Consider the following 27,574-nt stretch of genomic DNA (forward strand, 5'->3'; position numbering starts at 1 on the left):
GACAGACAAAAAAAACCACAACACACAAAACACACCTTCCTGAAATCAAGCGGATATACAAAAAATATCTGCCCCTGATTATCCCGGAAAACTATTTTCCAATTGTTCTTGGTTTTTTAATAATGTGTTCAAATGCATAATCAAAACAACGCTTTATGAATACTTCATTGAAACAGAAACTTCAAGTTTTATTCGTACTTTGATCAAATTACAGCATGTGAGAATTCAGAATTGATCTCTATTTATTTTTGCTTCTTTTTGATTTTATTAGAGAAAAAAATGTGTTCCAGAGAGATCGTTACATTACAGTTAGGTCATTATTCAAACTTTGTTGGCACACACTGGTGGAACATACAGGTAAATCCCGTAAATGAAGAAATCAATGTGTCGATTTACCCAAAATGAACACTAATATGTTTTACGGTGTGACCGTTGGGGCGAGCGCAGTTGTACCATCAAAAACCCCTATATACACAGATTACATTTGAAACGTTGATCCGCCTCTTCAAGCTTCAAATCGCACGAGACACAGTCTAGACTGTGACTTCGGAATGTACGGAGACAGCCGAACGTCTGGTTGAAAGACTACAGTTCTTGTGCAAAATTAATTGAAATACATTGTAGAGTAGATGCAATTGTTTTTTTGTTTCTTTTAACCTCTCTGCAAAGAAATAAATGTAAACGTATCTCTTGGTAAGGAACAATTATCCTTGTTCTTTTGTATGTTTTGTAATAATTTTGCATGGAACCCTGGTAGCGAAGAAATTCTGGGAATGTTGCACAAGAAAATTTGCCTGACGTATGTACAAATTTCATTCTGAATTCCCTCTGTTCTTACACGTTAGTCTATTGAATGGAACTAATATGGACTTGAATAGAGACCATAATGCAGGGATCGACATTAACGGTTGTCCGATTGCCCGGGACAAGCAAATTCTCAGTTCGGGCAAGTGAAATTGTCGACGTACTTGTCCGATCGGGCAAGTAATTTTTTTTTCATAGAAATGCACATATTTATTTAGTTTACATTAATTTATGAATAAAACAATAAATTGAACACTTGATTCCCGCCACGCACCTTATTGACAATGTTTTGCATTCGGAATTCCTTGATAGCGTTTCTGGATTATACCATTCATTTAAAAATCAGGTTTGTTATTTTCCTTCGTAGTATATACGCTCTACATCTACCAACATTTTGTTAACGTCTTATTAGGAGATTAGACTATTTATTCATTCACAAAATGTAAGTACAGTGTAACTCAATGTATCATGATCAGGATAAAGATGTATGTTTCGTAGCCTACCGAAATAATTTGTTTAAAAATATAAATTTTATGAAAAGGAAATTAAAAGGAAAGGGGTATTGCTGCATGACAGTGTGTGTTAAAAGGTTAAATTTACAAGTACAGTGGTATACATTTATGTACAAATGCAGCATCAATTTTTTTTCATTGACTTGTAGCTGGTATTTGATCACATTTTTTCTTATCGTAACGTTTACAGAAATTAATTTTTTCTTCTTATGTTCTTGCCTAATTTGGGGCAACCAAGTTTTGCATTCGGACAAGTCAAAGTTTGAGATCACTTGCCCGAAGGGCAAGTGAATCTGAAAGTTAATGTCTATCCCTGTAATGAACCCAAATCAGTTTGTAATACAATCATTTAATGATATCAAAAATTTACCAGTATCGAATAATTTTTCATTTAAATATTCTTGAAAATCATATTGTAGTGACTAAAAATTCCTAGTACATGTATACTAGGTAAATACAATAAAGATGAATATTTTTTCCGTGTGTAATGTTTTAGTAACAAATGCATGATTATTTTCCACATTATTTACAATTTGAAACAATGACCCATATTTGAAAATGCGCAAGTGCAAGTTATAAAAAAAAAAATGAAGGTATATATGCAAACAAAAAAATGAAGGTATATATGCAAACAAATATGTCTAAATTAAAATTTTCAGTGTGTTAATTGTCTGTGCAGATTGAGTATGTTCTTGACTAGATAAGTTATATTTAGGATGAATGTAAAATGTTAAATTAAATGCTACTGTGGAATCATTTAAATTTGTGGGGGTCAATGTTCGTGGGCGAGCAAAATTTTAATGGTTCATGGGGATGTAATTTCGTGGGCTGCTCGTTTATTTGGTAGATCTAGTTAATCAGTACATTGACAAAAAAATTGTTCGTGGGGATGTAAATTCGTGGGTATGGGTGACCCACGAAATCCATGAACATCGATCCCCCACGAACAATGATGATTCCACAGTAATTGATTTTTAAATAAAATTATGAGATCCAAGTGTTGTTTTCCAAGTTTCAGTCCAAAAATTTTGAGTTTCAAAAAAATGTCCTTCTACCATGTCTACGGTAAACAAAACAGTTTAATCCTGGCAAAAGTGAAGATACTACAATACAAATTACCAAAAAGATAGTCAACTAAATATGTGTTTCAGATATATGATTGATTTGATTTTAACGAAGCATGTCACGAAAAAGTGAATCATTAAGTGCATAAACTACCTGATTCGATATCAGTAAACAACTTTTCTTTTTATATATAACAGAATAAAATTTTATGGTGGTTTGCTGCTTTTCAGACATGTATATATACAAGTTAACAAGATTTTGAATTTACCAAATATGATAATGTTGCATGGCTCTTACATGTATTATTGTATCAACATAATGCAATAAATATTTCAATTTGTATTTATCCGTATTGGTCTCTATTTGCATCAGCTGATTTCAATAAATTAACATATAACCATAATGCAGGACTGGAAACTAATATTTTATGTCATCAGGTCATCCACTCACTGACAGATAGGATATTACCCACAGGTTCTTGTTTCTGTACATGTAATAATTTTTATTCATAGTATAATAATAACACAACTGAAGGTATCTTACTCCTGACCAAATTAAGTAGCAGTATCCCCTCCCCAGAGTTGCAGTCAAATGCACTTTCATAGAACCTGCAGTGGAAAACTGTTGACTAACATACTCTTCTGCAATAATTTATCTACAAAAACATAAATGGCATGCTAGTCTTTATTTTTTTTTTATCTCCATAAACAGCATGAAACCATTGCTTGCCAACTGGAAAGTTCATTTCTCTAATGGATTTTGATTGGCTATAAGGATGTTTCTAAAATTACTTTGGAAAAATATAGATTATTTAGGGAAAATGACCAGTAAAAACATTATATTCATTAATTGTTACCGGTATATTTTAACTTTGAGATTGCAATTTTAAACCCACTGGTTTTAAATTTTCCTCTCTCTCTCTGAGTCTAGTACATTTATGGCACCTAGTGGTGTGAAACCAGTTTCCCAGCTGGCGAGCAAAGTTTGGAGGGTGTTTATGCTGATAAATGACAGTAAAAGCAAGCATGTCATACATAATTTTGTAGATATAAATTATCATAGAAGAAAAGTAAAGAAAAGAAAAGTAATAAACAGTTTTTAGCTCACCTGAGCTGAAAGCTCAAGTGAGCTTTTCTGATCACCCGTTGTCCGTCCGTCCGTCCGTCTGTAAACTTTTCACATTTTCGACTTCTTCGAGAGTTTAAAGTGTTAAAATGAAGGGCCAAGTCCCCTTCAAAGGGGAGATAATCAAGAAAATACAAAAATTGGGTGGGGTCATTAAAAAATCTTCTTCTCAAGAACCACTGGGCCAGAAAAGCTGAAACTTATCTGGAATCATACTAAGGTAGTGTAGATTCTATATTGTTCAAATCTTGACCCCCGGGGGTAGGTTGGGCCACAATAGGGAATCCAAGTTTTACATTGAAATATGTAGTAAAAATCTTTAAAAATCTTCTTCTCAAGAACCACTAGGCCAGAAAAACTGAAACTTACTTGAAAGCATGCTGGGGAAGTGTAGATTCTAAATTGTTCAAATCATGACCCCCGGGGGTAGGGCGGGGCCACAATAGGGAATCCAAGTTTTACATTGAAATATATAGGAAAAATCTTTAAAAATCTTCTTCTCAAGAACCACTGGGCCAGAAAAGCTGAAACTTATGTGGAAGCATCCTGGGGTAGTGTAGATTCTAAATTGTTCAAATTATGACCCCCGGGGGTAGGGCGGGGCCACAATAGGGAATGCAAGTTTTACATTGAAATATATAGGAAAAATCTTTAAAAATCTTCTTCTCAAGAACCACTGGGCCAGAAAAGCTGAAACTTATGTGGAAGCATCCTGGGGTAGTGTAGATTCTAAATTGTTCAAATCATGACCCCCGGTGGTAGGGCGGGGCCACAATAGGGAATCCAAGTTTTACATTGAAATATATAGGAAAAATCTTTAAAAATCTTCTTCTCAAGAACCACTGGGCCAGATAAGCTGAAACTTACTTGGAAGCATCCTGGGGTAGTGTAGATTCTAAATTGTTCAAATCATGACCCCGGGGGATAGAGCGGGGCCACAATAAGTACTGCGGGGGGGGGGGGGGGAATCAGGTGAAAAACAGCAAGGCCAAAGTTGCTCAGGTGAGCGCTTTGGCCCATGGGCCTCTTGTATAATTTATACAGCAAAAATAAGTATGATTACAGTATATCTGCTATACAGTCAAACCTCGTTATCTTGTGATGGGACCAAGAAAAAACTTCAAGATATACTAGGATTTGAGATATCTAGGGTAAAATACTTAAAGAATAAGAGGTTGGGAGTCCCAAATCACTTTGATATATCTATGGTATTCGAGATATCAGTGTTCGAGATACCAAAGTTCAACTGCATATGTCTGTGATTATGTGTTATAAGACTTGTATGTAGAAATAAGCGATTTACTCAGTTTGTGTTTCTCCTGAAGGATGCGTCTTTCCTGTACAATCCAACAGAAGCACAACAGAAAGAAAAAGAAGTGGATCATGATATTTTATGGCGAGAAGGAAGAACACTCAAAGTACAGTATAGACTCCATGTTACTACTAAAAAGTTCCGCCAAAATAATTGGCATACCTTTGAGCAAGCAAAATGGCAAATTTCACACCCGCTAAAGAAACCTGCTATATGGTATATTGTACTGAAATTTAACTTACAGTGATAATTACAGTAATGAAGTTGTTGGCTTCTTTTAGGGTGAAATAACATTTACCCCCAGACTTGTAGCAGTGGATCTGAAAGGGAGTCTGAATACTCTAAAACAAGAAGGAGTCTTGTATGAAACAAATCAACAAGAAGATATCAAATGGTGAGATTGTTAGAATGCTAAATATATGTGCATTTTACTTGTAGGGTAAATGTAAGTAGTGACTCTATAAACTTCAAGCCTTAAGATTTCATGTTTTTCCTTTTTTTTCTTATTTCTTAAAAGCATATTTATTGGAATAAATGATCTTTATTAGAAGTCATGTTGTAAAATTGATTTGTTTTCTTTTATTTACATATTTGATGTCTTAGGAGTGGTGATATCACACTTCATAAGTCAACCCCAGCAGAAAAGAATGCTTATTTAACAGAACTTGAAAAAGAGGTATGTTAGTTTGATATTTAGAGTCCAGGGCATTTTTTCATTGTTTTAGGAAGATAGCCCATGACATTAAGATTGGGAAATTTATGGTCATTTCTTGACAAATAGGAATTAAGTGTTGTAATTATTTCACCAAATAAAATTCCACAGCAAAATTTAAGGCTTATAATTTATATTTTATACCCATGATTCCTCATTAGCTAAAGCAAATAATCAGTCACAATAATGGTACGCGATCGGAAAAACGTCCGAGTAACCGATTACCAAAAATTGACCGATTTGACATCCCTAATTATATATATATATATATATATAAATTATTTAATTTCGTAAATAGCTTCTGTCATTGATTTCTTACTACTAACAAAGGAATCGGGGAAAAAGGCATTGTGAACATGCATAGGCAGCATAGCTCAGTTTTCAGCTATAAACCCGGGAGAATAAAGCTATGGAGTCACTGGAATATTAGCTTTTTAATTCTAGTTTAATTTGATGGGGAAGATTATTCGATACTTTTAAATACAATGAGACCACTGAAGAAAGAATTATGATAATACATGTATGTTTCAGTCCATTGTTACATGCATTGCATCCTCTTTTGAGAGAATACTGTAGATTCCCTATTTTACGAGAGTATTTAATAGATAGTTTTCGATTGACACAATTGGTCGCCATATTGGAGGTATAGAAGCCCGAATTCCTTCATTATTCAACCAATTTATAATACTTGTCATACCGGGCAATTGGGTGGAGTCAATACAATCTTCGTACAAATTTATGTTAACACAAACTTTCTTTAATTCGTAATTTTAGTGTTTTAAAGATTTTTTCCCTTATACTTCTGCCATACAAGTTTAAAATTGGTTGCTCAAAGAGGAAAATTTGCTCGTTGGACCTCCAATATGGCGACCAAAGGGAAATAACTCTTGCTAAATTCAGGCCTGTCGAAAACTATCTATATCACTAAATGACTCATAGATGTCAAATCTGAAGATTATGAATTTGGGAGTGGACAATTTATCAAGAGTCTTTACAAACTATTCCAGTATTATAAAAATAAAAGTGAGTACCGATAATTTTATCTAGCAAGAAGTGCTTCTTGCAAAATGATGTGACCATATTTCCTCACATATACTAAGGAATTTACAGTATAGACATGCTTGCATTTTTATTGATTATTTTCTAAGGATCAAGCAATATTAGAAGACAAAGGAAGACTCCCAGGCACTTCAGACGTAATATATGATGATGTAGACATGAAAGATTCCTCCTCTAATACAACAAAAGGTCTCAAAAATTAATGACTTAAATGATAGCAAGAAAAGTTATCAATGTGATTAGGAAATTTATATTATACTACAGGACAAGAAAACATGTGGTCATGTTGGGGGGGGGGGGGGGGGGGAGTGAATTTTAATTGCATTTTTAAAAAAAAAACTTTTCTGTGCAATTCTTCAAGAAATACATTATATCATTTCTATTATTAAGTCAATTAATTTTTTTTTTAGTGTCAGTTTTAAGGCATGCATCTTTTGATATTAATAAGCAATAAAACCACATTAGTCAGGAATTAAAATGTAAGTCTCTTCTTTGTAGATACAGTCGAAATTAGCAACTATGCCCCTGTGGTTTTCGGTAAAGTCTTTCACAATTTGGATGATGTTGTGAGAGTTTGGTCAGATTACCTCCGAGTTTATCTACATCCAAAGTCAATCCACATCATAGAACAGTACAGCCATTTAAAGTTAGTGTCTCTTTGATTTTGTTAAATCTTAATATTCTCGAAAATGTGTCAGTAATTATTAGCTCACCTGAGGCGAAGTCTTATGTGAGCTTTTCTGATCGAAATTTGTGTGTCATTACTGTTGTCGTTAACTTTTAATATTTCATCTTCTCCAGAACCACAGGACCAATTTCAACCAAACTTGGCACAAAGCATCCTTGGGTGAAGGGGATTCAAGTTTCTTCAAATGAAGGGCCACTCCCTCTTCCTAGGGGAGATAAATAAGAAATAGTGAACATTTGGTGGTATCCTTTAAAAATCTTTTTCTCAAGAACCACTGGGCCAAAAAAGTTAAAACTTGGGCCAAAATAAAAAATACCTTTGTTTCCCCTAACGTGACCGACCCACTTAAATCGTGCCGACTGAAAAGTTTTTTGATAAGATTATTTAAATATTTTTTTTTATTGTTTATCAAATTTATAAAATACAATTTCATCAAAATCCGTTTTTTATCAGAACGGCGGCTTTTGTTTTACTCTCATTTGGTGCCGACAACATGTGGCCACAGAGGGTTAGTTCGTGTTGTAAAACAATGGTGACATATCTTTAACTTATTAGAATCCTACACTCTTGAGACATCTCGTGAATTAATGTACCATGACTAAGGAGTGTTAAGATGGTATTTAAAAATGTGTCTTCTAAAATTAACGTACGTAGTAAGCATAGCAAAGCCTGCCTCATGAGTACAGTACCAACCAGACCCAACCTGACACCAAAGCAGTCCCAGAAAGCAGTCCCCGGGACTGCTTTGGGACTGCTGTGGGACCGCTATGGGACTGCTCTGGGACTGCTGTGGGACTGCTCTAGAAAGCAGACCCAGCAGTCCCTGGGACTGCTTTCTGGGACTGCTTTGTTCACTCATGCGTGAAAAAGGTTCTGAGTGACATGATAGCTCCGCCCCTTGTGTATTCTGAATTTGCAGCTCCTTGTTGTTGTTTTGTTTACTTTCTGCAGAGAGGTGTTTAAGATAAAAGCAAATATAAAAAAGCAAGTATTAATTTCTTACAAAAATTTAATAAATAGAGATAGTTATACATGTAATTACTAAATGTCTTCAGAGGTCTGTAAATTTACACAATTATAGTCTAGAATTAATTTTAAGAAAATAAAAGTAGTTAAAAAGGGAAGTCAGGGGATAATTTTTATCCCTTAAATTAAACTTCAATACAGATGTTTGAAAAAAAAATTATCTAGGCCTATTTAATAAATTAATGTTGTCAAATTACATATGTACTCAAAGTTTGCATTAGCACTATTTAAAAAAAAACAAACAAACAAAAAACAAACAAACTGTCATTTAGTAAGATACATGTATTAAGAAGAACGTACTGTACTGGATATTTTTTCTTAATTGAAAAAGCTAATACCATGCATGCTTAAAAAAGAGCACTCCGTGCTATTTTTTACCACCCTCAGATAAAACCTAATAATTTATTTAATGACCATGAAATAAAATTATTCTACCATTCTTCTGTCACATAAACGATGTGAACAACAATTAGTTTTTAATTTATAAACAAGTCATTAAAAGAGTACATTTATTTAAAAAATAAACATTTGAAAATATCGGGAATTGTGACTTGTTTCTTATTTCTTTTGTTTGTGTTTACCTGGCCGGTTAATACAATGGGATTGTATAAAATGGTGTCAACACCTGAAGTTTCAATCGCCTTTGGGCATAATAAGCAGAAAGTCAATGCATGTTATTTGGGTATCAGTGTTACACATCACTGAACACGCTGGTCAACATTGACACCAATTTCAATCTATGTCCAGCAAAAACTCTTAGTTTCAATAATTGTGTATAAATTTATTTCGGGATTAATTAATTTTGAACATAATCTGAGGGGTCCATTTGCGTGATTTACAGATGCACACTCGAACATTTATATAATAAAACACTTAAAACTGAGAATCTAAAGATAATTAAATTGGAAAGTCATTGAAAATAATCATGACTGAAATATAATACTCGGCAATGTTTAACAAAGAATTTTTCAAAAGCTCCAATACTTAAGAAAAATGCATTCAGAGTATAGTATGGGAATCGGCCTTGCTCTATAATTATTATTATCTATTTAAAGCTAATTCTGGTATAAAATAAACAATTCAAGTTTAATTTTCTATGTAAAAAAAATAAATATGAAAACCAATATCAATCACAAAAAATAAAGAAATTGTTTTATTTTGGTTAAAAATTAATATACCAAATAATTGTGTTTAAATATTCATGTTATTAATAGGTGTGAACGTCTTCTTCATTCAATAATTATAATTTTTTCTATACGCGTACTGTGATTTTCTTAACAGTTCAGAAATGACTGTCGCGTAAGAATTGTAAATATTTGTTGATACTACTCAGAAAGAATTGCTCATCAATTTCAACTGCCTTTTATATAGTTACATTGTTTATTGGTAATCTCATTCTGAGTAAGCTCCGCCCATTAAATTAATTAACCCCGCCCACTGGGACTGCTGGGACTGCTTTCTGGGACCGCTGTGGGACTGCTGTGGGACTGCTCTGGGACCGCTGTGGGACTGCTTTAGCAGTCCCAGAAAGCAGTCCCCGGGACTGCTCTGGGACTGCTTTGTGTCAGGTTGGGTCTGGTTGGTACTGTAGATGAGGGGCGCTCCTTGTGAATACATATCAATAAATTTCACTGCATTTGATTCGTTTCGATCTAATAAACAGTTCATGTATGATCCTATTTTTACTACGAAGGACCATAGGAGTTGTAGATATGTCTTTGTATGATTATTTCATTTGAAAAATATAATTCAGATGTCGTTTCTTTATTCCTTTTATTTATGGGGTATTGACTCCGTGACTATAAAATTAGATATATGAAACTTTAATCATTTTAGATATGGATTGGTTGAATTATATATTGTTTATACATGTACACTATTTCCAAATAGTGTTGATATCTTTAAAATTTGCTTATGGTACGGCTTCCTGAGACGTCCAGTTTATTTTCTTTAGTTAGGCCCTTGAAAACAGGTTGTTTCTTTGCTTAAAATACCTTTAAAATTTGTTGGGTCGGTGGAGGGCTCTTAATTCAGACTTTTACTCGGCACTTATGGCCTTTGATCATTAAGCATCAGTAAGGGATCTTTTACGTGCCATCTACATTTATACTCCGACACTGGACCTACGTTTTTTATGGTCTTATTCGACTGACCGGTCTGCAAGTCCCACGTCGGGACCTGTGACTTAGAATTAGCTCCCGAGTTACGTCATGACTCCAAAATGAAACACTAGAATTACTGTGCCACGCAAGGCCCTTGACATTTTGTCTGTGTAAGTTCTCGAAGATGATAGTAGGTTTGACAAATGTACTCGAATGCCCGATGGTTCAGTATTTGCGAATCTTGTGTTTTTTGTAAATATCCGATTTCAATAAATTTACGCTGGTCTGAGACATTTTACAAGTTCAAATGAATAATATTTGTGAATTAATTTACCATACATATTGCTTCATTTGTATGATATTCGGTTTAAAATTGGTTTCTTTTGTTCTTTCTTATAAAGATATTATTCAATTTTTCAGAATGCATTCCAAAACCTGCTGTCAGAAAAAAAAATAATTTACCTACCTACCGACCCAACTTGAGATTTTTGGGTTGGGTTAGGGGAAACAAAGATATTTTTAATGATGGCCTTATTTGAAACCTTCTTAGTATAGATTCAGTTTGTTTAAATCATGACCACTTGGGGTAGGGTGGGGTCACAATGTTGGATCAAAGTTTTACATTGGAATATATATTATATTCTCCCTCACTATGTTCGTCCGAATATAAATTAATTATACTCTTTATTCTGTACTTATAAGTAAGATTGAAAAAATAACAAACTCATGTATATGGAATGCTGCTCATCAGAACGTTTATTACAACACATTTTTATTCAAATTCAACATCCGAATGCAATACTTTATTGACCATGTTGCGTGACATAAAAACCACACAGATCCACCACTCTTTCCACACAGGAAATACCCATAACGACAATAATAATAAGGAAAAAATCTTTTAAAAAAATTCTTCTCAAGAACAGCAAAGCCATGATTAGTCATACTAATATGGAAGTATCTTCAGGTAGTGTAGATTCAGGTTTGTTCAAATCATGACCCCTGGGAGTTGGTTGGGGCCACAACAGGTGATCAAAGTTAGAGAAAAGAATATAAGGGATATATTTAAATAAAATTTTCTTCTCAAGAACATCAAAGCTTGACTTATGAATTCAGAAGCATCTTCAGGTAGAGTATTTTCAAATGTGTTCTAATCATGTCCCTGGAGGTAGGGCAAGGCCTCAATAGAAGATCAAATGTCAGAACCACATTTATATTTAAACTTTTCAATACTGATTTTCCTAGCCAAAGTGCTCAGGTGAGCAATGTGGCCCTTGGGCCTCTAGTTTTGGTGTGCATTGTTTGGGAATAATTTTGCACATTTTGTTTGTGATGTCAATTTTGAAAAAAAAATGAAAATTTGACACTTCATATATACATGTAAATATACTTGATATTGTAGTAGCCTCCATCCGTTTGACATACATGGAGCTGGTCACAAAGCTTTGGAAGATCATGAGGCAAGAAAGGAACTCGAAGACAGGATACACTATTTCAGCGAAGAGTGTGATAGTTTACAGGTAGAGTTATCTCCCTTTCAATGCCGATTCAAAGAAAGTTGTGCACTAGCTACTAGTTCAATGTATGTGTTACTAAATGTCCCTGCGGTTAATCTCACCTGAGCATTGACCTAAAGTGAAGCTTTTCTGCTCAAAATGTACATTGACATAAACTATTCACGAGATGTATTCTATAGAATCTTAATGCAAGTGTGCTATAAACAACATGCATATATATTCCTCATGATTCTGAAGATATAAACCTGAGGGGTGTCCACAACATGGCTTGAATGTACAACTTTAAAACTCAGCTAAACTTTAAACTAACTAACTAGTGGTAGAAGGAGCATGTAAAATAAAAACATGACTTCATGAAACTCTATTACACTTTCTTACTGACTTTCTTGAGATTTCTTAGAAATCTATTACATGAAATTATAAATACTTATTCATCATTTGGGTCTTGTACTCAGGTGATATTATGAGTAGGGATAGCAACGAATATTTGAACATTCGAATATTCATTCGATGAGTTGATATTTGAATATGAATTTAAGATTCGAATATTCGGGGTTTCTCAGATTACATAAAAAGAAGTACTGTGATTTATAAATTTTGATCAGAACAGTGCTGAAATTATCCCTGTTTAATTTACTAGCGATTAATTTGGATCGCCTGATTTCTTTCACTACTTTTTTATCTTATAGATCTACTAAATTACATGTATTTTGTTTTGAGTAAAGTGTTAAAGAATTGTACAATAATGCTTTATGTGTAATACAAAACGTACTTTCATAATTGAGGACAACAAAATGTAAATCTTAGAATGTATAAAAGGCGTGAAGAGTATAAATTAATTGATCATTGAATGAATATCCGATAGAATTAGTCTGTAATTAATATTGTAAAGGGCTTAATTTCAAAATAAATGTGTAAATTACTTGATTATCTCGGGTTGTACATAGTCCTGAATTTTATATTCATTATCGGGAAATTATTTAATTACCTAGGCAAATTGTTTATGGAAATATTTGTTTACATTGTATCAAAGATTATAATCATATCTGTTATTAGGCAGATAATTGTAATTCATTACACGTATTGAAATCTGAACAGTATACCGTTACGACTATCTTACCTTTTGTAAGACGACTGGTTCCTCAGTTGGAGCTACTATAAATACACGTTTCATTTGTTAAAATTATACTTTTCTACATTTAAATCAATTATTTATTTCAAACATTGACAAATATCAAATGAAATTTCTAATTGTACACCTACAAAAGTCTTCATACAGTTTTACTTCCAATATAAGTACACCTACGCTAAACCTTTCATGAGCAGAGCTCCAGATAATTTTTTACCTCCAAGTGTATTTACTCCCTGATTTTCAAATCAATGCAGATTTTGTTTTTCAGCAAAATAATCAGAAAGTATTTGTTAATCTTTTGCTCTTTTGACATCTAATGTGATTTTTAGCTTAAAAATTGTTATCAGAATTAGTGTGTTTTAAAAGAGGAATGTAAAAAACAGTTTCTGCATTTATCAATTAGGTTAATGAAATTTTAAAAAAATTTGTCAGCTTTTAGCTACAACTGAGAAACATTTCGTTTTTTTAACCAGAAAGACCATACGGTAGGCAAAGTTACCAGAGGCACACAGAAATCCATTTAAGATAAGGCCTATATCGATCATAGCAAGAGTTACTGAGAAAAATATCCTTCCTTTGGCCAAACAAAATTAATCTTTAGATTCTCATCCATACCTGCCCCTCTCAAAATATCCAGCCCCGTTGTTTTCCCTTTTGTTTGTTTGTTTGTTTTTTTTAATCAAAATTATATACTATGTTTTGCTATATAAATTGTTGGCATCGATCGAGGTACATGTAAAAGTTTTAGATTTACTCCCCGTTTGCATTAAAAGTTGCGTGGCGCTATAGCTACTTAAAGCACAGGATCATGTGGAAAACAAAGAAGCAATTATTTTCATACAATTAATAAAGGTTGTCATCGGACTTTAGATGATATTATTGCTACAGAAAATGCTAAATATACAAGAAATGTTTAATAAACAGTGATAAAGGATAAATTAGACACCATGCATGTTTTGCGCAATTTTGACAATATCGACGTGTACGCGTCAAGAATGAAAATTTGGATGTTATATGAACATTGGAAATCTGTGATATTTTCAGGCAAAGAACAAGTATTTAATATTCAAATCTTTCTCCCGAACTGGAATTCGGCCTAGGTTATTCCGAATACACTTATAAATCAAAAAATTCAAACACTGAGCTGACCTTAGCTAACTCTTACTTGTTCATTGAATCCGTCATACACAGTATTTTCGTAGTGTAATGCTTATTTATGATTGCTAATGTGTAATTGTACACCCTGTTTTAATTTTTAATGCGTATTTTGAAAAATTCAATGCATATTTCTGCAGATACGCACCTTATCTGGAGCTCTGCATGAGAGTAGGATGATGCATATTTAAAATAAAACAGATTTTATCGAATATTCGAATATATTCGAATACTTTAACTGAATATTCGAATATGAATTATTGACAAAATTGACATCCCTAATTATGAGCCATTAGGTATGGTGTTTTCACAATATGGCTTACCAATAAGCTTGAGACTTAAAATCCCACTCTACCAGCTTACTTAAAGGGCAAGCCTGCTAGTTAATGCTTGTGTGTTTCACTGTACAACATATGGCCACATTTAATAAAAAAAATTCTTTACAAACCAGTCAGAATTGCGACATGACCTTTGATACAAATTCACCTTTTCTCTGGATGAATCACATTGCTAATTGGAAATTTGATGAAAATGATTGGACTTCCTCTATAGCTGTGGAATAAATGTTGATAAACTTACTGTGATCAGAATTGAAATGTTGTGTAGTTTTCGGATTTCTTAGGTACAAGCCAAATTAGATGTTATCCCACCTGAAAAAAACTCAGGAATTCACTAATGATAGATATTTAATTTGTTTTCTGACAACTTTCTGAAATGTCAAGGATATACAGCTTTTTCCATCACAAATGCAAATTTTGATTTAATTCAAGTTCAACTAGGTCACAGCAATTGCTGCATCTGGAGTTGTGTTTCAGCTTGACATTTTTTCTGTGAAACATACATGTCAACTTTTCTTTCACACAGATAATTCTAAGTTTTCCATTTGATCTGTAGGGTTTTCATGTACTGGTGGATACACATGATGGATTTGGAGGGTTTGCTGCTGAGACTTTGCAACATTTACAAGACGACTACTCATCAAAGTCTATCATGACGTTTGGATTCACCCCATCTAATCTTCCTGATGATGTAAGCATGTGGACCTGAATTTTCTAAGACCTCTCATTTAACAAAGAGAAATGAACCACTGTGGAATCATCATTGTTCATGCGGGACCAGTGTTTGTGGATTTCCTTATTCACTCGTACCCATAAAAATTTCATGCCCATGAACAATAACTTTGTCAATGTACATGTATCAACTCATGAATCTTCAGTATATATGAATCACCCACCAGAATATAGTCCTGAACCAGTAAAATTTTTATTGCATACAAACTTCAGATTAAAATGATTCCTCAGTACATGACTGTATTTGTAAACTCTGAGATGGCATTATTTTCATATACATGTAACATTTAGACTTACATATGAGTTCAGTTACAATTTCACATTTCATTCCTCTATGTATTGCTTCTTTTACTTTCAGACTGCAGTCAGAAGAGCCAACAGAATCCTGAACTCAGTTTTAAGTTATCACAGATGTTTTACACACAGTTCCCTGTTTTTCCCTTTATCCTTAGCAAATAGTCTATGGAAGACAATAGGAAATTATGCAAACTTTCCTCAACTTGATTATAAGGTAAATGTAAATGATTTTGACATGTAGTTGTAATGGGGATTCCATTTTGGCAGTTGTACAGTGGTATTATATAAATGAATGTTACACACTGTTCAAGCATTTCTCTCACTTCACATACACTTATTCAAATTAAGTTTAAAAAGAGAGATGATTTACAAAGAACTTTTGACCTGAAAATTAAATTGTCTTATTTAGTTTGTCATAAATTGGACTCAAAAGATTTATATCTCTCAAACACATCTTGACTAAACATGCAGATGTTGAACCTGTAGCAATAAGCACTTTGCTTCCTTGTATTTAAAGTCAGATCTGTTTTGGATTTTTCGGTGGACATATATGAAAGTAATAGGGATTATGTGCTTGTGTATTTAAAACAGCTGATTGACTACCACACAAGTGCTGTCTTAGCAGCTAGTCTAGACACTGTCTCCATGCCCTACAGAACAGTTAATCCCATACACATGTGTGACATTACCAACAACTTCAACAGTCTTGGCAAAAAGGTAACTATATCTCATATGAATTTAACATTAGAATATCATGTGAATATAATTTTAGAATATCATGTGAATATAATTTTAGAGCAACATAGTTGTCTTTTACTACTCTGAAATCACTAATTTCCATGGGTGGGCTTAATTTTTGTAGTTTTCAAGATATGAAGAGACCCACGAATTCATGTCCACCATGAAATGTAAAATATCTTGTACATAACTACTAAACAATCCTTCATCTACAAAATCAAATCCCCACAAATTCAGTTTTTTTTCCTTAACCAGGAAAGTTTGACTCCCACAAAAATATGTGATTTCAACGTATTTATGAGAGAATAGGGGTGGAAAATATGGGTTTTGGATGGATTACCTTTTAATAACTCACCTAACAGAAAATTGGAAAAAGCCTAGATCTATGTAAATCTTGTACGGTACCAATTTTGATGGTGAAATTGATTTCACACATCATTTATACAGTACCTATTTAGAATCCAACAAATAGTGGCTATATATTTATGAATTTGCAGGTTGGATCTATGAGCACGGCCTTGCCTTTCTTGTTGGAAGCTGAATCCAACTTTGTGGACATGATACAGGAACTAGAAGGCCATCTACCATGGCTCTCAATCACTCCTCATTGTGTTAATCAGTCCGTCCCTTTCATGCAGTCAGTGGTGGTCAGGGGAATTCCAGAAAATATTCCAAGAAGGTATGAAAAAAGAATGCATGTAATTGTGTACTTTAAGGACAAAGGGGGATAATAAGACCTTTTGGATGAAACAATTACTGTACAGTCAAACCTTTTTTTCTCAAACTTGATGAGATTGAGAAAAAAACTTCAAGACATCAAAGGATTTGAGTATTGAGGGTATAAAAAAAATTAAAGAATATAAAGTGGTTGGGACTTCGAAATCAACTTTACATATCCATGGTATTCTTGATATCAGTGTTTGAGATCCTGAAGTTCAATCGTAAATTACTGCAGGAATAAGTTTGAATTAGTTGTAAATGTGGTACTGATATTCAGATTAAAAACTAATAATTAAATATATTTCTATCTTTATTACAGTCCTAGAGGCCTCTACAGTTCTTGTCGATCAGTTAATGACACGTTACAAGTTTATCTCACAGAAAACTTCAACTCCTGTCTCAAGTAAGTAACATATCTCACAGTAAAATCAATGTCTGTCTTAAGTAAGTTATTATATCTCACATTTAATTCAAGTCCTGTCTCAAGTAAGTTATTTTATGTCATAGTAAATTCAAGTCCTGTTTCAAGTAAGTTACTATATCTCACAGTAAATTCAAGTCCTGTCTCAAGTAAGTTAAAATATAAGGTGAGCATGGATGGTCCGACTTTTGTATCAAACACAATTAAATGTTATGATTTAGAGGCTACCTGAATAAAATGAGCATTCAACTTTTACTGATATTTGTACTTATCTGCCTATGGATCCGTGATGCATACAAAGCTGATCTCACTAGGTACACACACTGTCAAGAACTGTTGTTACTTAAAATGGAGCTTTAACCTTATGGTTGTTTCATTTAACAGGCCTTTAAGACAAAGGCATTTATCATGAATTGACTGTAAAATTAATCATTCTTCTGACATTTATTTTGAATGTTTTTATTTTACAAATGAAAGCGCTGGAACAGTGGTCAAAAGTCCTACAAAAGTGTGTACACCATTTCCACACATCTTCAGAAAGAACATTAACAAACATGGACTTGTTTCAACCACGGAGAGACATCAGTTTGAAGGTGAGATTAAATGACTTTTTTCATCTAGAATTTATTTGATGCTAATCCTTAGATTACGGCACTTCCTTTTCCAGGCTTCATTAAATCTTAGGTTCCAACAAAATATCAGATCATTTCAGAAATAATCTATGACATACACTGTACATGTTTCATTGTACAATATGAAGGTACATAACCATATATAATTTACCAGGCATTGACTCAGTCCCTATGATGACCAGTATGCAGTCCAGTCCTGACACTGCACAGCTGCTGAACACCTTGTACACGGAAGCCAAGAAACTAAACATTAGGAAACACGCACGGTACCTAGAGTGTGGCCTGGAAGAAGATGAGTATCAGGAGATACTTCAGGATGTGGCAGACCTAGAGAAATGTTACAGGCCAAAAAGTGACATGGGTTGACAGCCAAGGGACCCTTAGGCTACCTAAAAACAAATAATGCTTAAAACAGTGCAGTTCAGCTTCCCCAATTACCATTTATACAGACTAGCTGAACACAAGATACAACAACTGATACATTTGCTTCAATGCAATAATATTTTTTTAAGTGCATTGCTTAACTATTGAAAGCTACCTTTTGGAATATGTAAGATTTGTTTCTTTTTCTTACAATTATATGTGTGGCATATACAGTTTATGAATTACAGCTTCCTTGAGCCCTCACTTAAGAGTTTTCCAAAGAAAGCCATTTTCAAAGTTCATGTTGTGTGAAAGTTTAGATTTGTTAAGACATTTGTGATACCTGTACATTACTTCAAATGTGCCAAATTTTGTTTTCAAGAATGTCATTAAATGGGAAAAAATAATCAGCTTGCTTGTATTTTGTCGTTGCTGCTTATGACCTGTATATGTGGTATAGTTTTTATTTGGGTCACATCATGTGACCTGTCTATTGAGGACTCAAATGGATGCTGTGTGTTCAGCCCCTTAGTTGAATCTATGCTAAAGAAAATGAGTGCAGAAACTGCTTTGGTCAAAAAAGGCACATGCTAAATCAAGCAAAAGTAATTTGAAGATTTACAATACAAATAAAAGATATCAGTGAATAATTTTGAAAATTTTAATCTTATTGACAAAGACCTGGAAACCCTAATACATGACGGAGTCACTGTTCTAATGTCAGATTAATTCAGACCCTGTTAAATACTGAAAATGACATGAAAGTCCCACAACTATAAATTTAATACAAAGTGCATCTAATGTTAGTTTACAATCATTATTTTTCAATTTCATTTTTACGGTAATTCTTGATTTTTATTTGAATCTGTATTACAATACTACATGTATATAATGAAGATCTTAAACAGTGGAAAAGTTTATAAAAATTAAATAATGAACTTTAATAATTTGACCAATCTTTCAGTACTGTATCAATACTTTTATTTAGATACAGAGTGGCATTCTGAAACATTTTGAGATGAATGAACCGATTTTTCAGATCAAAGAGAAAATTATGAACAGATTGTAGGCGGAAATGTTATATTGTTATTTTAAAAAAATCTGTTTGAGAAGGTGCCTCACAAAAAAATGATCAAGACAAGCAAAATCTTCAAGGTCTTTTTGGGATTATATACATCAAAATCTTGGAATTAGAAATACATGTATATGATAAGTTTTAATTTTTAAACAGATGTATATATTTTCCTATAATTTACTTGTTCATGTACAAATGTAAGTATACTGCAGTTAACCCAATAGCTGAAACTAGTGTAAATTTCTCTTTTTACCCCTATGAATCCTACAGAGAAGAATACCGATACTTCATATACAATTTACTGACTGCCACCTACAGAAGCTGGAGCTGCATATAGCCAGGTTATGTGTTGATTCTGTCTAACTTGATATGCATGTTAATTGAAATTTTCTTACATAGCAATGATTTTAATTCACGCATGTTGCATCGATCTGAAAATGAGAAAGCCTATCCCTTGGTTAACATTTTATATTCATTACGACAGAATATAGTTAACTTTCAAGACACAGTAACTCAATTAAAGTGTTTTGTCCTATAAAAAAAGATTACTTTTATGCCCACATCAGTTATTGGAAAATGGCATCAAAGATCAGTTTTGTAAGCAATGTTTTTCAAATGGTGAATTTATACATCCAACAGTTTTCAAAGTGCAGTGCTTGAATTTTTTTTACCAGATTCAAATGACAGATTACATGATCTGTTGAACAGCATTTACATGTACCTTACTCTATCTACACAAATGATTTTTTTTTAACAGTAGTTACACCTACATACCCATGAAACTTAATTCAATAATTTCTCAGAACCATACCAAAGGTGGCGATCATTATAACCAACACATAAATCAAGACTTATTGATCTATCACCAATAAAAAAAAATTAATTCAAATATAGCTGCTGGAGGGAGATGAGCTAAACAAATGCAAAGTACTATATTATAGTAGTGTACTCCATAATCAAACTTGCACCATTTGAACAGGGTAGACATACTGTAAGCTAATCCAATGAGGTTTTTTGCTTTGAAATTTCATCTCCAATTATTGGAGGCTGTTTTATTATTCGTTTTAAAATTTCAACATTTACAAGTTATTTCCCTTTGCAAGGTCAATCGGCATAAGGCACCATTACCAATTTTATGGGACAATGTCTTAAAATTTTTAATTGGAGTATGTTCGTTTTTTACGTTGCCCCATACTATGGTAATACAGGAACAGATCGAAATTGTGCGATAGCATTCGAAGGTTGAACATATTTACACTAACAGTTAAGTTACAAGGGGATATAGTGAGAAAAATGAGAGTTATGACAACTCTTAAGAATGTGAAATCTGTCTATTACACTGGTCTACCACACACTTAAATTCCAAGTATTATTTAGTTCTTCATTCAAGTTCTTACAACTTAAAACGGTTTGTTTTCTCCCTCCTAGTAAAAAAATTGCCAAGTATAATCACCTAAACCCTGTAATCTCGGTAATATGTACTCCCTTCAAACAAAAAGCTCATTAGTTGCAAAAATTTTTATTTAGGTGACAAAAAGTAAACGGTTTGATCAAATTTTTGACAATTATTTGTTTATATTCTCTCAAGTGTCCATAAAAACTTTAAAAACAATAATTTTAGATGTTATTGTCCAAAAATAACTTTAAAAACAGTAATTTTGAATGATACAGTCACAGGATCAAAATTTAATTTCCACCTCTGAGACGCAAGACCAAATGGAGAGTGGACTCTTTTTGGATGTTGTAATCGGACAAAGTACGACCATCTTCCAGTTGTTTTCCGGCGAAGATCAACCTCTGCTGGTCTGGGGGAATTCCCTCCTTATCCTGGATTTTAGCTTTGACATTCTCGATAGTGTCAGACGGTTCCACCTCCAGGGTAATGGTTTTCCCAGTGAGGGTCTTGACAAATATCTGCATACCCCCTCTCAGACGAAGTACTAGATGGAGGGTCGACTCCTTCTGAATATTGTAGTCGGACAGTGTGCGGCCATCTTCCAGTTGTTTTCCGGCGAAGATCAATCTCTGCTGGTCTGGGGGAATACCTTCCTTATCCTGGATTTTAGCTTTGACATTCTCGATGGTGTCAGATGGTTCCACCTCCAGGGTAATGGTTTTCCCAGTGAGGGTCTTCACGAATATTTGCATACCCCCTCTCAGACGAAGTACTAGATGGAGGGTCGACTCCTTCTGAATATTGTAGTCGGATAGTGTGCGGCCATCTTCCAGTTGTTTTCCGGCGAAGATCAATCTCTGCTGGTCTGGGGGAATTCCCTCCTTATCCTGGATTTTAGCTTTGACATTCTCGATGGTGTCAGATGGTTCCACCTCCAGGGTAATGGTTTTCCCAGTGAGGGTCTTCACGAATATTTGCATACCCCCTCTCAGACGAAGTACTAGATGGAGGGTCGACTCCTTCTGAATATTGTAGTCGGATAGTGTGCGGCCATCTTCCAGTTGTTTTCCGGCGAAGATCAATCTCTGCTGGTCTGGGGGAATTCCCTCCTTATCCTGGATTTTAGCTTTGACATTCTCGATGGTGTCAGATGGTTCCACCTCCAGGGTAATGGTTTTCCCAGTGAGGGTCTTGACAAATATTTGCATACCCCCTCTCAGACGAAGTACTAGATGGAGGGTCGACTCCTTCTGAATATTGTAGTCGGACAGTGTGCGGCCATCTTCCAGTTGTTTTCCGGCGAAGATCAACCTCTGCTGGTCTGGGGGAATACCCTCCTTATCCTGGATTTTAGCTTTGACATTCTCGATAGTGTCAGACGGTTCCACCTCCAGGGTAATGGTTTTCCCAGTGAGGGTCTTGACAAATATCTGCATACCCCCTCTCAGACGAAGTACTAGATGGAGGGTCGACTCCTTCTGAATATTGTAGTCGGACAGTGTGCGGCCATCTTCCAGTTGTTTTCCGGCGAAGATCAATCTCTGCTGGTCTGGGGGAATTCCCTCCTTATCCTGGATTTTAGCTTTGACATTCTCGATGGTGTCAGATGGTTCCACCTCCAGGGTAATGGTTTTCCCAGTGAGGGTCTTCACGAATATTTGCATACCCCCTCTCAGACGAAGTACTAGATGGAGGGTCGACTCTTTCTGAATATTGTAGTCGGACAGTGTGCGGCCATCTTCCAGTTGTTTTCCGGCGAAGATCAATCTCTGCTGGTCTGGGGGAATACCCTCCTTATCCTGGATTTTAGCTTTGACATTCTCGATGGTGTCAGATGGTTCCACCTCCAAGGTAATGGTTTTACCAGTAAGTGTCTTGACGAATATCTGCATGGTTCTGGAAAGACAAATTCTACATTGATCTTTTTGTATACAGCACAATATCCTAGAAAACAAGTGGCACAATTCCTAGAAACGGAAATCGACACCTTTTTTTAGAGCAATTAATTAATCTGCCGTATTTTAAAACATACTTATTCCCGTTACTTTACATTAAAATACAAAATTCAAAATTTTACTGATGCAATTCTTTCAATAATTGCGTTATGTATCCATTGACTTTCACGGGATTCGACTTTCACAATGGCGGAAAGGAATCCATGTCGAATGTTCGTGAATATTCCACATTTGGTCTTTAACGTTTCCAAGGCCACATAAAGAGTAATCATTATAAATACAAATATACAATAACGCGTATGTATCATTTAAATAAATATCAGATTTGATTCCTTAAAAATCGTCACGATTGTTGCTCTCAAAATGGCGGGTTTCAGAATTCCACTTCAAAATGAACAGGTAATTTACTGTTTACTATCTTTACTTTCACAAAAAAATCAATGAATTTACTTAAGATTTTCTTCAGTTTTTGAGTCTTTATTTTTCGTTAAATAAAATTTGTTTTACGTACCTTTTGTTCCTCGTTTAAAACGACTGCGTTTTTCTTCCTTATTGATCGTCTTTGTTGCGTTCTACCTTGTCATCCGGGATGTTTGTCTTTATATATACCGTCTGATCATGTGATATCTGGTCTTCGTTTGATTGGTTATGAAGTTTCCAGCACATGACTTGAATTCTAAAAATAATCCCCTATTATGACATCACAATTGCAAGTCTGTTTTTAGAACACACGAAACGAAGTATCGAAATAAATATTTATTACGTACATTCTACTAAATATATATAAGTCCCTGTGATAAACAGGTGCAGACATGTTTTTAGGCGTTACGTAATATGAGAATCGTTGATTTAGTATTTAAATTTAGCCCGAATACATAGTTGGAGAGTACACACACATCTGAAAGGTATTTTGAGCTGGGGGGGGGAGGGTTAAAATAATTGAAGGGCCTGGGAAAAACTTTATTTTGTATATTAAATTACAGATAAAATATTGCGGCCAGTTCGACCGAGAACGCTGCTAGCTAGGAGAAAATCATATGATAATATTTCATAATGTATTATTTTCTTATTAACTTGATTAATTTTATGGTCTAGTTGCTATATTCATCATACAGGTTTAGTTGCTATCCGCCGGGCAGTATTGCATGCCAGCCAGGGGCAAGGAATTCGAGTACGTACATGCATGTATACGTATATATATACCGTGTAATTTAAATAATCGGATTAACACATAAAATCAGCTTATACTGACACATTAAAAAGACGGATAAAATTCAGTTCCAGAGAGCAATTAGAGAGAGAGGAGAGTACATATGTTTATCGTGACTGCATTTTTAAAAAAAAAAAAATGAAATATTATATGGATATTATAGCTTATACGTATTTAAAAAAAAGTGTAACTATTCTGTATGTCAGATCATGTCTCTAGTCAGATGTTCAGTAATTGTTTTCCTTTCCCTCACAAAATTAATCTAATGGTTACATTTTAATTTTTTTCATCATATTTAATCAGTATAAGTATAAATATCAAAGTATTAAGAAATTTAATAAAACTTAAAATGAAATAATATCGAAATCTCTTTGGAGACTTGATATACAGTTGGACTGCTTCAAAAATTGAACAATTAGTTTTATTTGGTAATATAATTTTAACTGTCAATATTGATTCCTTTTCAAGATTTAAGAATATCATGAAGAGACCTACTGTAGATAGAATAAAGAAATTGTCAAGATCTTTAATTATGGTAATCGCAAGGAAAACATTATACAATGTCAACAAAGAAATAAATATAGTAATTTAAATGCTCACCTGTTTAATAGCATCTTGTACTAAGTGCGGATATCAATGCGAGGATAACTATCATTTTTTTTCTTATGATGCCCTGCCTATAATAATCAGAGAATGATACTTTTTGAAAGTCTTCAGAGCATAAAAGAATTAGAAAACCTCTCTTTCGATCAAGTTTTGCATACTTTGCTGTTTGGTGATAGGCAATTATACCAAATAAAACTAACTGTTCAATTTTTGAAGCAGTCCAACTGTATATCAAGTCTTCAAAGAGATTTTGAGATTATTTCATTTTAAGTTTTATTAGAAATCTTAATATTTTGATATTTATACTTACTTCAAATCTCAGCATTCCAATGTATATGAATGTTTTTTTTCCTTGCATATTTGTCTTTTGCACTTTCTTTATTTACCTATTGAGTTTTGTTGTTTGTTCCAATTTTATTTATTTATCTATCTATTTATTTATTTTATTTATTTATTTATTTATTTATTTATTTATTTTGTATCTTTCTTTGCATATTTGCCTTTTGCACTTATTTATTTATTTATTCAATTTTGTAGTTTGTTGACCTCTTCTATTATCTTTTCATTATATTGTATACTTAGAATATATGCTAGGTAATAACTCTTGTGTATAATTTATCTTTTTTTATTTTTTTCCTTTTCTAGCTTACATTAGAAATTAATATATTTTGTTATGAACAATTTCATCATTAATTGTAAACAATTATACATGATTATTGTCAATTCCTTTGTAACCTTGACCTTCTTGGAGAGGACTATGCCTGATGTCCAATCCGCCAATTATGTGATGTGGCTTTACATAATAAAATACTGATTAAAATTAAATATATATATATATACTGTATAAGACATGAAGTCGTAATATCAGGGACCTATGCATATACATGCATGTATACGTACCTGCATGGTAATATTAAACCAAACTTCAATGCATGTACGAATATTTACCATTTAATCACATTTATATGCCTGTCTTTATGTATATAGTTATGCATATAGAATAATGTTTATTCACCAATCAAGGGCTGCTCAAAGGGCATGTACAATTAAAAACAATATATATAATCATAATTTATGTTCTCATATGTACATACATGTATAATACTTAATTGACAAAACATCCTTCTTCGAATGAATGCAGCACCAAGACGGACGAGACTTCAGGGTCCAATATTGTGACACACAGTGGCAATTAATTAACAATGTGTTACGTACAATATTTCCGATTTGGCAGGTAGATTGGGTTAAACATTGACAAACATCCTTGAAGTTTTTCGAATGAATACAGCACCAGGACAGAGAAACTTCCGGGTACAATAATGTGACACGCAGTGGCAATTAATTAACAATGGATTACGTACAATATTTTCGATTTGGCGGGTAGATTAATTGGGTCAAATATTCCACTTACTAATTAGTTGATTTTCCCTGCCGTATCAAACCCGGAAAATTTCTTGACAAGCATGAAAAAAAGCTATTTCCCAAACGTGAAAAAAACTATTTCGTGGTGGTGGTGGGGTCCGTTTTCCAGAGGGTGGGGGTGGGTCTAAAGCCATTTTTTATTTGCTTCAGTATATATACTTTAAATAACTCTGCAAATTCGGGGGGGGGGGGGTCCGGATTCGTGCATACCTGAGTAACTTAAACCTTGCTGTTCCTCATCAGATTTTTAAAAAAATTATATTCCCATGAAAAATTGTGACCCAACTTTATGGCCGCACCTAATTACTTTAATATTTTTTTTCTTATGTCGGCTGTACATAGTTCTATGTAAAACTATGATCCCCAATTGTAACCTCACCCTACACCCGGGGACCATGATTTGACAAATTTAGAACTTACATTTTATAAGAAAGATTTTGTATAATTTCCATCTTTTCTAGATCTGGTAGATTCTGAAAAGATTGTTCCTGTATATACATGTATATACTTTGATCCATATTACCCCTCGGGAGGGGGGGGGGTGGTTTGAACAATTTAGAATCTACATTATGTCTGGAAGCTTTCATATAAGTTTCATATTTTCTGATCCAGTGGTTCCTCATACTGCTGCCAGAGTTTGTTTGTAGGGAGATGCAGAGAACTATAAGTAGTCTAGTAGTTCCTGAGAAGATTTTTAAAAGATTTTTTAAAATACATTTCCAAGTCAAACTTTGATCCCCTATTGTGGCCCCACCCTACACCATGACCATGGTTTGAACAATTTAAAATCTACACTTCCTAACGAAGCTTTCACTTAAGTTTCATCTTTTATGGTCCAGTGGTTCTTAAGAAAAGACTTGTAAAGATGTTTCTTAAATATTTCAGTATCAACTTTGATCCTCTGTTGTACGGGGCCACACCCTACCCTCTGGAGGGGGAGGGGGTTGTTTGAACAATTTACAATCAACATTACCTGAAGGAGTCGTCAAATAGGTTTACTTTTCTGGCCCAGTGATTCTTGAAAGGGGTTTGGCCCATTTTGAATCCCCTTTACCAATGGATGCATTTTGCCAGCTTTGGTTAAAATTTTCCCAGGGTTTCTTAAAAAGTCGGAAAATGTGAAATGATTACAGACAGGTGAACAAAGGGTGATCAGAAAAGCTCACATGGCCTCTCGGCTCAGGTGAGCTGAGCAGGTGACACGACAATAAAGAATTGAAAAATGAATGAATTACACTAAATTATACTTAATCATTCTACCAAACATGTACATTGTGTAGACGTTTTACAGCATGCGTGGATCTTGCTGGGGGTCCGAAACACCCCCCCCCCGGAATTTGCAGAATTATTAAAATAAAAGTATATACTGAAGCAAATAAAAAATGATTTTGGACCCCCTCCCCCGGAACACGTGGACACCACCGCGAAGTAGGTTTTTTTCACGTTTGGGAAATGGATTT

General features: G+C 34.0%; 2 protein-coding genes across 2 annotated transcripts; one reads left to right on the plus strand and one right to left on the minus strand.

Moving 5' to 3' along the window:
* The first annotated feature begins 243 nt into the window (after positions 1 to 243).
* On the plus strand, positions 244 to 18,844 carry LOC133173757 (protein misato homolog 1-like). The gene is made up of 14 exons (XM_061308783.1): positions 244 to 357; positions 4,832 to 4,924; positions 5,100 to 5,212; positions 5,422 to 5,494; positions 6,679 to 6,778; positions 7,088 to 7,235; positions 11,808 to 11,925; positions 15,104 to 15,238; positions 15,638 to 15,790; positions 16,168 to 16,293; positions 16,812 to 16,993; positions 17,354 to 17,437; positions 17,933 to 18,048; positions 18,242 to 18,844. The coding sequence occupies exons 1-14, from the start codon at positions 280 to 282 to the stop codon at positions 18,451 to 18,453; spliced, it is 1,731 nt and encodes a 576-aa protein (XP_061164767.1). The 5' UTR covers positions 244 to 279; the 3' UTR covers positions 18,454 to 18,844.
* A 2,184-nt stretch (positions 18,845 to 21,028) lies between these two features.
* LOC133173764 (polyubiquitin-C) lies at positions 21,029 to 23,472 on the minus strand. The gene is made up of 2 exons (XM_061308795.1): positions 23,388 to 23,472; positions 21,029 to 22,817 (listed from the first exon to the last, which is right to left on the minus strand). The coding sequence occupies exon 2, from the start codon at positions 22,811 to 22,813 to the stop codon at positions 21,212 to 21,214; it is 1,602 nt and encodes a 533-aa protein (XP_061164779.1). The 5' UTR covers positions 22,814 to 22,817; positions 23,388 to 23,472; the 3' UTR covers positions 21,029 to 21,211.
* Positions 23,473 to 27,574: the final 4,102 nt, after the last annotated feature.

This window comes from Saccostrea echinata, unplaced genomic scaffold (assembly GCF_033153115.1).
Source record: "Saccostrea echinata isolate AGI-Se365-2 ecotype Australia unplaced genomic scaffold, CSIRO_AGI_Sech_v1 ptg000002l, whole genome shotgun sequence".
Classification (NCBI taxonomy): domain Eukaryota; kingdom Metazoa; phylum Mollusca; class Bivalvia; order Ostreida; family Ostreidae; genus Saccostrea; species Saccostrea echinata.